This window comes from Coenobita brevimanus, chromosome 40 (genome assembly GCF_032717465.1).
Source record: "Coenobita brevimanus isolate Jiangsu-jjx chromosome 40, ASM3271746v2, whole genome shotgun sequence".
Taxonomy (NCBI): Eukaryota; Metazoa; Arthropoda; class Malacostraca; order Decapoda; family Coenobitidae; genus Coenobita; species Coenobita brevimanus.
Window position 1 is genome coordinate 1,413,549 of NC_136993.1, and position 14,307 is coordinate 1,427,855.

General features: G+C 40.2%; 1 protein-coding gene across 1 annotated transcript in view; it reads right to left on the reverse strand.

Moving 5' to 3' along the window:
* The window catches only part of RhoGAPp190 (Rho GTPase-activating protein 190), a 134,232-nt gene that overhangs the window by 22,034 nt on the left and 97,891 nt on the right, over nucleotides 1-14,307 (reverse strand). The window contains exons 25-26 of the mRNA XM_080270388.1: nucleotides 10,416-10,554; nucleotides 1,164-1,388 (exon numbers count right to left, since the gene is read on the reverse strand). Of these exons, the coding sequence (XP_080126514.1) occupies nucleotides 1,164-1,388; nucleotides 10,416-10,554 (364 nt within the window). The remainder of the gene's footprint in view (nucleotides 1-1,163; nucleotides 1,389-10,415; nucleotides 10,555-14,307) is intronic.

The window sequence follows — 14,307 nt, forward strand, 5'->3', positions numbered from 1 at the left end:
TGCTCCAAAAAATAACCATCACAGAGAAAAGCAGGATGAAAACGTCACAAAGATGGGAAGAGTCAGGGGAGAAGAATGGAAACGTACAATACAGAAAACAACGAACAGGATGAAAAGTATAGCTAAACAAGAAAAAAAAGTAAGGAAAGGAATGAAAAAAGCAAAGTAAAAATAAACAATAAGAACAGCAGCATGAAAAGACTGACATTATACAAGGATGAAGAAATAAAAGGATATGAAAAGATATGGAAATAAAAAACAATATGAGTAAAAGGTGCAGAATGAAATTGGTAAAGTTATTAATGTGTATGAAACAAAGAACGGAAGGAAAAGACAGGATATTAAGGAACTGGTAGGTGTAGAAGGAACACAATAAAACAGTGCAAGGCTGTCAAAGTAAAATGGAACACAGAAAAGGATGGAAATGAAATAATACTTAAACGTATGAGGGACAGAAAATAGGTTAGGTATACATAAAAGAATGGTGAGGTTCTCAAAGCATACAGAAACTGAGAGGGAAAAAAAAAGTGGTGGAAGTAAAGCCGAGAGAAGAAAGACCAAATGAAAATGTAAAGGTATAAACAAATGATCAGGAAAAGACTCCGAGAAATATCTGGGGAAAATGTTAGAGGAAAAGACGATCAAATAAAAGCATGAGGAATGGAGAGAAAGAGGTCAGGTAGGCATAAAAGGAGGAAAAATAAGTAACGCTGTGAAAATGAGAAAGCTCTAGGAATATTAGGAAAAAGGATAGGACACTGGTGTAAGGGTATGAGGAAACAGAAACTGATGATGTGATGCTGTAAAAGTAAGAGAAACAAAAAGAAAGAGGCAAAGTAAGATAGTATCTCCAAGGACACAGTATTAAAGGAATGATGAATGTAGAAAAGAAAGATGAAGTGTAATTAAAGTAAATGGATAAGGACAGATGAGGTGGTAAGGTTAGATAGTATAGGTAGTAAAATTAACCATAAACAGGAGAAAGAACAAGGAACAAGGCAGGTCAAACAGAAGGAAGAACAAGGAAAAGGGATGATCAAACAGGAGAAAGAACAAGGAACAGGGACGGTCAAAGTTATAAAAGATATGTGGATTAGGAAGGGGAAGGAAGGAGGATGAGTGAGGCAGTATAAGTAAGAAGGACACAGTGCTACCTCTGGTACCTTTGTCATGGGGGTCGAGTAAGAGCCTCTCGTCGGAATACCGCGTGGCCGACCCTCCCTCCGCCACATAGAAGGAGGGGAGGGGGGGTACGCGGGGGGCGGCTACGGGTATGGGGAGCCGCTTCTTTTTCATCCTCCTGGGCACGGCTTTTCGGTTGACTTTGTAGGAATCGGTACTACGACGGCGCTCAAGGGAACTGCCTTCAGAGTCTGAGTCCGAGTACTCTACAACAGTGACGACCAAAACATTAACACCTGCCTTAACTACCAACCTTACTCTATCATATTACCTATGTTTGTGTTACCTGATGCCGCATCCTGTGAGGGGTGGATAAGACAAAAGGACCTCCAAGTGCTTCCGTCCCTGATCAGCAACAAACCTTCCACCAATGCCAATCAAATGTTTCCTATCTTCCCTAATCACCACTTTTCTCTATCATACTATCTGTCTATGTGTTACCTGACACCGCATCCTGTGAGGGGTGGATAAGACAAAAAGACTTTTGATTGCTCCTGTCCCTAGCAAAAACATACCTTCTTCCAACAACATACTACTAAAAACCTTTCCTACCTTCCCTACCCACCGCCTTACTCTATCATATTATCTACATCTGTTTTACCTGACACTGGATCCTGTGAGGAGTGGCCTTGAAAACAGAATTTTGGTGCTCTATAACTGGGGCAACTAAAATGTTTGACCTTCCTTAACTATTACCTTAATCTAACAATCCCTACTCAGCAATGATCCCCTTTCCCACAATGCACCACCAACGCATCAGATCCTTGCTGCCTTCTACACGCCCTTAGCCAGACTTTTTTTTTTTTTTTTTTTAAATCTGGACTCACACAGCAGCCAGCTGTCAAAGGTCTGCTGCATGCTTGCTATGGGAGTCTGGGTGTGTGCATAAGCAACGTTATGAAGCAGCACAAAACTTCTGAACAATGGGAAGTGACTTGTTTTGCACGGATATTAAAAAACAAACCATAAGAAAGTGAACCTTTAGGCAGGTGGGGGGCCTGTTCTAACTATCTATCTACTGTAAGTTCAAGTGCAACAAAACAGTCACAGGAATACTTTCTATCACTACTTCCTTTTAACTTTCCATCCATTCCATCTGCTTATTTACTGCCTGATGATGGATCTTCATAGGGATGGTATCTGTCCTTACTCTTACAACATAATAACTTCCCTTACATACTCTAGCACCCTACCTCATTTTGTCTCCCTGTCTTCTCTCTATCTCAGTCTGCCTCCCTCTCTTCTCTCTGTCTCAGTCTGCCTCCCTCTCTTCTCTCTATCTCAGTCTGCCTCCCTCTCTTCTCTCTATCTCATTCTCAGTCTCCCTCACCTGTACTGTCAATCTGTTTCTCTACTGCCTGGCATCTTAATCCCACAAGGGGTGGCCACAAACAAATCACTTCCATGTCACCTTGTCTGCTGCAAACAGGCAATCTTCTCTCCACCCCTCAACATTCTCACTCACATACCTCTCCTCCTTATCCTCCCCCTCCACCTTCCTCTCTTCCCTTCCATCTTACCTAACTTCACCTCATCCTCAGCCTCCCCCTCCCCCTCTTCCTTTCTACCTCACTCACATACTTTCTCCTAGTCACTCTTAAATTTTCTCCTCCATACCACCTTGTCTTCCACAGCCAAGCTCTCCTGTCTACAGCCCACAGGATTCTCACTCCTATACCTTTCCTCCCTGCCCCTCCATCTCATCCTCAGTCTCTCTCTCCCCCTCTTTCCTTGAACATCACACACTTTCCTAGTCCATCTCTCATTCCCTATTCTCTCCACCTGGCCAAACCATTTCAAAGTATGTCTCCTAATATTTTCCAGCACACAGTGACAACCTTTACACAACTCTGTCCCCATTTTTCACACTACAATTACATCTTTATCAACAAAATCACTATCAACATAACCACAAAGCAAACAGATCCACTACAACATATAATTCTCTCTATTTATAATCTTATAAACAAACGCAATGCTTCCACCAACCCCTCCTCCATTTATCACCTTCCAAACAACTGCATTCCTATTATCAAACAACTCAATCCTTATTTTTCAACGTATAAACAACATCAATCCTATTTCCGTATTTTCAAGCAATTCCTAACCCTCTTTACATTTATTATTATTCTTTTTTAATTTTCACCTAAAAACTAGCTCTTTTATTCCACTCCCACAGCAAAACACACCAGCCACTACCCTGACAGACCCTAAGCTGACCAAACAGGCCCTAGACAAACTTCAACAGGTCTTAGCCTAACTTCTACACACCTTAGACTAACTAAACTGACCCTAGACAACTTCAACAGACTGCAGGCTAACCTTGACAGCCCCTATACTAACTTTGATAAACCCTAGGCTAACGTCAGCACCTCCTACGCAACCAAACAGACCCTAGACACACTTCAACAGACCCTACACTAACTTCGCTGCACCCTGGCCTAACCAAACAGACCCTAGACAAACTTCGGCAGACTCTCGGCTAACCTCAACAGTCCCTACACTAACTTCTACACACCCTGGAGTAACAAACTGACCCCACACTAACAAAACGACCCTAGACTAACAAACCAACCCTAACATCAGACCCTAGGCTAACCAGACAGCAGGTGTGGACGCGGCAAAACTCGTAATCATCGCCGTCGTTTACACATTCATTTTACACATTATTCACAGTGTCATTCATGTTTTATACAAGGTTTTACAAGATTATGTTAGTGCAAATATTTATATACAAGTTAAACACATACAAAGACATGGCCAAAATTATGTCACAGGTTTTTTTTATAATACAGATGCTAAAAAGTCTGAGTTATTTAAGGATGAATGACCTCAAAATATTACTTCCAAAAATAGAAAAAAAAAAAAAAAAAAAAAATCCATATGAACAGAGATGTAGAATATTTTAAACTGCACCTAAAGAGAAAGAGGCTAACCTAAAGCTGCATTTTTTTGTCTTTATTTTTCTCCATGTATATAGGGTGTCCCATGAAATTTTTGAGAAACTCCAGGTATTCCAGGGCAAATTTTGAGTTATAAAAATGCTATACCAACACCGATCCACTACTCATTAATTACAGACCTATAATTACTGATGCTCTTATGGGCAAAAATGGTCTCCCTCATAATTAACCCATCAAATCACCAGTAACTGTAGCTCCAAAATTACTGAAAATTTAATCCATGTTGATATAGCATTTTCATACCCAAACTTGGCCTGAATGATCTCCGGAAGTTTTAAAAAAAAAAAAAAAAAACCCTATAGTTATGAGCTCAAGACACTCCCTAGCACCTCTTCCTGTGCTATTTATTTTGTATATTACACCATGACATTCTCTCATATTGCATTTATCGACATACACTATTTACAGTTATTATTTTATTATACTGTATTTTAGTTTATTTAGTAACATGGACATAATTTACACAAAATTCATACAAGAGAATGTTAACATGTAATATTCAGAGATAAACTTGTAAGGACAAAGTGCTACGTAGTCGCCTAAAGCACATGGGTCCACCCTGTCACTGTCATGTACCTTCAGTCTCTCTCTTGCTCTGGTAATTCAAGAACTACAGGGTCTTATTGTAAGTGGCTTTGGCATATTTTTTTAATACCTTTTCCACACTGATTTATTCTGCACATTACAGTCCATCATCAAACTGTTGTTGGTGAGCAACCCTGTACGTCTGGCCAAGCAGGCCCATTGACTGCAGGCAAGCAACTGCCCCTGCAGGGCTGTCACGTGCAGGGAACCAATGTTCCCATGCAGCAAACAGTGCCTAACCACTGCAAGGTGTGAGGAAGTGTGTGGAGGTTTGGTTCTTGGATGGACGTCACATGTGGACCTCTCCACCCAGTTAACAGGGGTGCCACAGCAGGCTCCACACCACCCCATATTTGGTTATAGGATTACCACCCAGGACTGTACAGTAAATGGTTTCCTGGGTTATAGGAATCCATTAGGCATGTCACTCAATGTAGAACCACTTGATGTGGAAAGAAGGGTAGTAACAAGTGACAGAAAGGAAGGAAGGTAGGAATAGGAAGAGAGAAGAGAAGATACAGAAAAAGAATAATAAAGGGGAAGGAAAAAACAGGCAGCACTACATCCAGTGAGTGGATGATAGTCCCCACCACCTACTATCATCATTTGTATGTTACTGATGCAATGTATGTTGATATTAGACCAATAAATATAACATACAACAGAATATTATGGTGTAATCAGCTACAGGGTGTGCTATAATAAGGAGTAACATGCTGAATAAATCACTCTGGGAGAGGCATTAAGAAATATCCAAAAGCCACTTGGAATAAAATCTCATAAGCTCAAGAGAATAAAGCTCCTAGTGTTGTTGCTGTTGTTGCTGCTTAACCCTGGTCTGTGTGGCTGACAAGACCCGTTGACCACAGGTAAGCAACAGCTTCTGTGGGGCCGTCCTACAGGTACAGTACGGTACATACACCATCTAGGGATCTGGTGTCCCCTTGTGGTACACAGCACTTCACCAGGGTTGGACCACGGTCCATCACAAGGTGAGGTGCAGGGAAATGAGGTGAGGTTTGGCTCCTGGGTGGACACTGCAGGTCCTCTGCTCCACCCAGAGTGCACTGCGTCACCACACGTAGGCTCCTCATCAGTGCCCCTAGTGTTGATCAGCCAAGCATCAATCAGGGTTGTAGCCAGGGGTGGTAAGACTGTGCAATTCACCTTGCAATCCATCGACCAATCAATCAAATGGGAGTGAACGCATTCCCAAAACGCTCGGTTATATCAAGGCTCGGATCTGGAGGCAATGCCGTTAAGCAAACAGGATTTTTTTTTTTTTTAAATCTTCTAAGCAAGCTGGAATATTACTGACTTAGTGAACTTTCAATTTTAGTTGCCCGGACACTGTTTTTTAACCCCTTCAGGTTGATGACATAATTTTGATTTTATCCTTGCTGCCAGCAGATGAATTTATTCCATCTAGGGAAGGCTTCTTATGGTGAAAGATTAAGAAATACCCTCTGTCAATTACATTACTATAAGAGTTCTCCCCAAGCAGAAGAAAACCACTTAGATGTACAAGTGGAGCATAGGTTGGGCTCCTTCCTTTAAAAGTTCTTGACTAACAGTAGCCAAGCCTCAGGTCCCAATGCTCAGATGCAGACAAAATGGGATTTGGCAGTTTTTACAGTCCCATACAGTCATCCTTTGTTTTTCATGGTTTTTACTTTACCACTTTTGTTATTCACATATGAGCAGATGATCACTAAATATGTTAGTTTAAAATACCTGTATAATTTGGAACAGAAAATACACTTTCAAGTAGATTCTAATACCTGGCAATGCTTTGAGGCACTACATAGGGTTTTTAAGTAATCACACAGTTATATTATGACTGGGTGTCCTTTTAGATGGATTTTCATTATTCATGTACTTTCACTTTTTGGTCATACATGTACTTTCACTATTCATAGGTGTGTCTGTCTCATACCCACAATGAAAAATAAAGGACAACTGATATTACCCCCACTGAGGTATAAGGAACTGAGTCTCGGCTATCACACTCCAATACACTTATGGGCAGATGACCGGCCAATGCTCCTAACATCCCTCCTGGGCTGCTCTAACCTCTTCAGTCTAAGCCCATGTTCTTGTCAGTTAAGGAAGCTCCCTAATGCCTTTTCCTAAGTGACTTACTTTGTTTACTAAACCTTACTCTCATATTCTGTGTTACATAAACCCTTCCAGTATCACCATACTCTGATGGTCCATTACACCTTTTCGTAAGTGATTTATTTTGTTTATTACACCTTACTGTCCTATTCTGCATGACATAAATCCTTCCAATGTCACCATCCTCAGCATCAATGATGCACAAATTGATAATAAGCAGCCATATCTAAAAATAAATCGTAATGGAAGAGGTGCTAGGAAGTTTCCTTAACCAACAAGAATACAGGTCAAAGGCATCCCAGGTTCAATGGATTAATCTGATCCCTCAGCAAAGGCAAGAATAAAACAAGTCATCATCCTACAAAAGGGGTTAACAATATGTAAACAAAGATATACTGGAATCAATTTTTTTTCTCTCTTTTTTCTTTTCTTTTCTCTCTTTATTTTTTTTTTATTTGGGTATTGGGTTATTAAAAGGGGTTCATAAGTAAAGGGGGCACCATGGAGGGGAGGCGCGGGGTGTGTGAGACCTCTAGCGGACTCAAACCTGCCCCGGAGGAATGGACTCACGAAACTGGGAGGACTCACGAAATTGGGAGGACGGGTACAATGAGAGGGAACACTGCCCATGCAAGTATATATAGAAAGTAAATGAATATGTATGTCATGACTTGTACGTATCATGCAAATGCTCGCTAGGGAAGATGAAGCTAGAGTGCCAAGCTTTTGTTTACTTCTCAAAATATCTCCACGACTTAAATGATCAGTCCTTGCATAAGGTGTGGGAAAGGTACATGCAAAATGGTACACTGAGTGAAACAGTTTTGCATGAGACATTTCTCTAGTTAATGAATGAGAGGCTTAAAAAAAAAAATAATAAAATAAAATAAAACAAATAATTCCTGCCTTAAAAACCTTTATATAAGTCGTGTAGAATTACTGTTAATTCATCGTCAATTTAATAATATAACACCTTTCCGTCAAACAACTTTTTGAACTTATTTGAACTTACTGTATAGTCAGCAATAAAAATGACTGGATAACTGTGATTCACTGGCTATAACATGAGAAAATTCAAATTTCTCAGACACTGATGGCAAGATTAACAAAGCAAATATGAGTATATAACAGCCAACATGATGCCAATTTCTCTCAAGTTAATTTGTGCTGCCAATTTCTCATGTTTATTTGCATTTCATCTGAAGATTAAACAAGTTCATTCTGATCTGGATCCTCTTTGAATATTTTAATGCAATTTGTGGGCACAATTCTTTCACTACGGGTAATATTTGCTTTACATAAATAAGTGGCCAATGCATTGCAGGAATCTGTACAGCTGCAGACAACAAAGTAGCTCCACTTTTTAATTTGACAATTATGACATGTACCTACCATTTTGAAAGTACATTTTGTCTTTGGAGATATTATCACGAATGTTTCAAATGCAATGTTCACAGTCTTGTTTATCATAATGAACTGTACCAATATTTATGTCTACAAATGCATGTTTCAAAATGCCAAGTCCTATAGAAACAGATACAGCCTGAGCACTCCAGTTTCATTTTACCTGTTGAGCATTTGCACCTGTCAATAATTTAATTTAAAAATGACAACACCAGACACAATAACCATAGCACTTCAACAAAAGATAATAAATACACATTAGCCTCTTCACTACAATGATGGATTTGTAATTTCATCCTTACTACCACCAGGCAATTTTATTAAACTAAGGACAGACTTGTAACACAATTTTCTGATTTGTTGTCCCTAACCCTTTCACTACCAGGCCACCTTTTGAGCTGAAAATAAACATCTGGCTGTGGCAGAAATAAAATTAATCTTTACTTATTTATTTATTTTTGCTACTACCAGACTTTTTTTCCAGCGTGGAAGACCCCTTGGTAGTGAGGGGGTTTATGACAGCCACATCTAACTCTTCTGGCTTGAAAAGACACTAGAAAGCTGAATGAAACTGACCAGTAGAAGAAAAAAATAAATAAAAAATGCTGTTTCCCTGACAAGGCAAGTTTAACACATCAGAATGACTCTTTTCTTCTTATTACCATTTTATTATTACAGGGTATTATTTTCTGCTGCTACCAGACAACTTCACTCAGCCACCAATGGTGAAAGGGTCACTGAAAATTGAGTTCACTTCCCCCAGTTAAAAAATTTCATTTTTTTTTTTTTTTTCCAATTAAATATACTACTGGATGATTTTATTCAACCATTAGTAGCAAAAAGGGTGACTAAAGGCCACACCTCTAGTTCAGTCTCTCCTAAGCAGAAAAAATTGCCCAGTGGTAGAGAATAAAATAAAATCCGACATCATTCTGGTGAAAAGGCTAAAGTGAGTGGGCCTGGGGTGATCCACAGCCTGTAATGGACACCCCTTGGCTACGGCCCTGACGGAGCGGCCAACATCAAATGGTCTCGCAACACGAACACTAGGAAAATAATATGGTCTCGTAAACATTAACACTAGGAAAAGAACTGGTCTCGTAAACATTTACACTAGGAAAATAAGTTCACTAGTTTGTAACATTAAACTAATACTTTACAACCTCTTGCAAACAGCTATTGATAGAGCATTGGGGAAACTGATCTACTCTGTCCTTATGTAAGCTCTAGGATGCGTGTGCAGGCAAAATACTACTCCCTCAATCCAAATATGCATTTTCCCAGTTTATCCTTAATGTTTACAGATGATTCTACTCAGCTTAAGAGAGCACTGTGGCACTGAAGGGGTTACTGAAGGCTATATCTAACCCCTCAAGTTTGAACAGCCTCTCCCAAGATGAATAAAATAATCCGATTTATCAAAAATAATACAAAGACACCCTTGGATCAAGATAGCTATATCAACAACTAGGGGTGAGATGCAGTTCTGGTTCATGACTGAGAGGCTAAAGGCTGATAAAAACAATTATTTCTGACTTCAAAACAACTTTACAATGAATCATAAGTGTTAAGTGAAGAAGTGGAGTTAATTCATCAGGAACGTGCCCCATAAAGTACCTCAACATATCCCTTGTTTGGGGTTCCTAGGAAATGATGGAAACTAGAGATGATGATGATGACTGAGGATGAGAATGATGAGGACTGAGGATGATGATGATGATGATGATGACAAACCTACATCTCATTTGGCATCCTCTCATCATTAAATCACTTGCTGATGAATTAACATCTCTTTATAACCTACAGCTGCAAATTATTCACTACAAAGATGTTCTGAAGTTAAAATATACATGTTTTTATGATCATAACCCCTACGTCAATAGGAAAAAATATCTCACCTAAAGTACTTGATTTATGTAGTAATTTTGTAAACACATTTCCTAGAGTTTACATGGGGACTGAATGAAGAGACTGTATTGAAATTACTCATAAAAATAGCTGCTCGCAAATCACCACCACCACCAGCACACGCACATGCACACACCCACCCGACCACACACACAAAATACACACCCACACCCTCAATTCAGCACCTTCAAGCACACATTCTCTCCCTCCCTTCCTGCTTCTCACTCTCTCTCCCTACACTCTCACACCACCAACCTGGCCCCTGCCGCCCCTTCTCCCTCCGCTGCCGCCTCGCCTTCGTGCTCGTGGCCTGGGGTGGGAGATCCTGGACTCTGGAATACCCGTAGTCTCCACCTTCAAAGCTCCCATACAGGCCAGGCACTGCATCCTTGACCTGTTGGTGTTACGAGGGGAAGAAAATTTAAATTCTTCGAGTCTTTAATACTATGAATTTTCTTCTTATGGAGGAAGTATACAGGCATACTGATTTTTTTATTTATCTTTTTATAAATCCAACAAGAAGAAGGAACCAAAGATCAGATGCCCACTAGATTCTTCCCTCCAAGAAAAAATAAAAACAAGATAACAGAGAGCCAGATTCAAGCTCCATTTGCTCTTGTTGTTGTTAGTGTATTTGTTGTTGCTGTTGTGGTCCTAAGCTCATTTGACCGTGAACTTGGTGGACTGCAGGCTTAAGTCACCCTTCTACTGCACTGCACCATCCTCCATTCAGTGGATAGGGAGGAAGTTGACAGACATTTGTATAACTGGGAATACTGCCAGGTAATATTATGCCCTTTTCACTCTAACTTTGTCTAAAATTACTGTCTCTCTGTCTGCAGTGCTGAGTTGTAACAATCAATTAACAGAAGAAGGTCTCCGAATCTGAAAGAAAGTCTGAAGATAGTAAAAATAAGGCACGCATTACACCACCTGTACAATAGCAAATATGGTACTCTGTGATGGGTGTACTTTATTAGATTCACTAAAAAACTTATCATTACTTAGGAATTTTGTGTGGGGTGTACTGAATCTATTTTGTTATTATTCCTGCTACTGAGAGACAATTTTAATTGGCTTTGTGACCTCAGCGATAAAGGTCTGAACAGGGAGGCTGCCCGAGATAGAGCAGCATTTAGAGCCGCCATTAGGTGACCAAGGTCAATGTATGTGAGCAAATGGGAGCCTTTACAGTACAGTAAACCCTCGATATACAAGAGGGTAACCCTCTTTTAACGAATTTTGGTTTTAACGACCACCTTGAGCTGACCAAGTGTTATGTTCACTTAATGAATTTTCATTCAGTAAAAGAATGGATGCGCAGGAAACACTGACCAGCATGGCATCCCTACACACACACACACACACACACACACACACACACACACACACACACACACACACATACACACACACACACACACACACAGACCTGTGCTCCTCTGCACCCTGTAAAACACTTCATCAGCCTCTGGGTGGCCAGCATTGTGTGAGGAGCCATAAATAAATCATTCATTGAGAAAAAGAGCCACTTAGACCAGCTGTATATTATTATGTAAGACCGTAAGGCTGGACAACACTCTATATGTAACGATCGTTGTTGGGTAAGCCAGGATGCCTGGGAAATACTAAACAGCAAGGTGTTCGGCTTTAATGAACTATCAGCTTTAACATCAAGGGTCTGGTACCAATTAGTTCATTATATGAAGGGTGTACTGTATAATAGATACAAACAATATGACAGTTTCTTGCAGTGAACAATTATTTCATTGCTGTCATCAGCAGGCAAACTGAATCATCAAGAGGAGAGATCCAGTAGCAAAGGGTTTATGCCTGTCCTCTCATCAGTTAAGGAAGCTCTCTAGCACCTTTTCCTCAGTGACTTATTTTTGGATCCAATTGGCTAATATCCTTTTGTACCTAACTTATGCAGAGTATGGTACTATTAGAATAATTTAACTAACACAGAAGAGAATAGTAACGTATAAGTAGAAAAATAAATAGCTTGGGAAAGGGTGTTAACAAGCTTCCTTACCTGATGAGAATGCAAGCCTTAGAAACAGCCTCCACTAAACCCTTCAGTCCAATGACATACTTCACATTCTATTACTGCCTTCCAGACACTTTTCTAACCAGAGCAGTTAGATATAGTTCACATTAATCCCTTCACTCCTACAGGTCTGAGTTTAAAAAAATTATCCACAAGTAGCACAAACAAGATACATAAGTTTTTGAGACATTTTTCTTGGCAAAGGAGTTAGATACAATCCTCATTAATCCTCTAGTAGTCCTCCTTAATCCCATCAGTACTAAAGGTCTCCTAAGAAAATTATCTAGAAGTAGCAAAAATAAGATACATGAGCTTTTGTTTGAGGCATCTAGCAATAGATAGACAGAGACAGCTTTTGAGAGACTTTTCTAGGCCCAGAGTTAGATGGAGTCCTCGTTAATCCCTTCATTACTAGAAGTCTATCCTAAGTTAAAGGAAATTATCTAGAAGAAGCAAGAAAAAGACACATAAACAAGTTCCTGAATTGCAGAAATTAGCCCCTGCTGTATCTTTAGTTCTTTTCTATCGCTACTTCAATGGTCACTGCTCCTCTGAACTGTCTGTTTGCGTCCCTCCACCACCACGGCGGGCACATAGCACGTGTCCAGCAAGCTCTCATCCCTTTTCTGTCCAACTCTCTAATGCAAGAGTTTACCATTACTCCCAGTCCTTCATGTATGCAAATGGTCAACTTTGGAACTATCTCCCTCTGTTCATAAAGTATTTCCTACTACCTATGATCTCCAGTCTTTCAAACGCATTGTGTCCAGGCATCTCGAAATGAACAGTTCTTGAACTTGGCTCTCTTATCTTGTTTTTGTTTTGTTTTTTCTTGGAGGGAACAATTTACAGGCTCATGGCCTTTGATTCTTTCTTCCTTGCTTTAAAAAAAATAAATAAATAAATAAAAAAATAAACTACAAGAGGCCTGATGATGGAGAGGGACACGTTCATGTACTGGCACTGACATAAACGGTTGGTTCCACTGAACCGTTATACAAATATACCTCAACTTCCTCCCTATCTCATGAAAGAAGGAGGACTGTGGACAGCAGGTGGTGAGAAACTTAAGCCTGCAGTCTACCATGTACCTCTTTGATGAACCTGGGACTACAACAACAACAACAACTAGGGGGCTCTCAATCTAAATAATGACATCTGGTAGTGGCAGGATTAAAAGTAAAAAATATAAAACACAAAAGAGATAACTAACTAAACATAAACATAAACTACAGAATTCTAAAAGGAGTGAATAAAATCAAAGTGCGTGAAGAATAATGGCAGGCAAATGTACTAAAAAGAAATGCATAACAAACCTTGGCATTCAGTTTTGTGTTGTGAAGGAGGAGGAGGGGTTAGGATTGGGGGGAGGGAAAGGGGTTGGGAGCAAAAAGGGAGGGGAGGGGAGGAGAGGCAGGGAAGGATGAGGGTGAGAAAGGGCAGGGGGAGAGGAAGGGGCAGGAGATGATGACTGATTATGATGAATATGAGATGTGATGGGGAGAGGGAATGGGGAAACAGGATGAGGAAAGGGAAAAGTGGGAGGGGAAGAGGAAAAAGGAAGACAGGGATGACAATGACAGAGATGGCGTGGAAGAATGAGGAAAGGAGGAGCAAGGAGCAGATAATAAAGTGTAGCAGGGGAAGTGGAAGAAAAACTGGAGGAAAAGAAAATGAGACAGAAAAAGGAAAAGGATGAGAAATGGAAGAGAAGGAGGGGTTATGCAAATGGTTCTGCAGGAGTTATGGGAAGGGCAGTCTAAAAATCTTATCGTTTTTTATCACTTTTTTTGTATAGTACATTGCATGAGTGAATATAGGAAATGGTAGCCTAGCCTCAGCTCCTGCGTGCACACACACACACACACACACACACACACACACACACACAAAGTTTTATGGGAACTGCTGCTACCAATATGTCTATGTGTGGGAAAATGTGTCAGGATTCCAGGGGCTTGAATGGTGAGTGGATGGACGGTGTGGCCTATGTAACTGGACACTTTGGCTAATTCTTCTACCTGATTTTTTTCTTGTGCTCTGGATCCTACTTCACCCCATACTTAGGTGGGAAAAGAGGTTGCGATGATGATGACA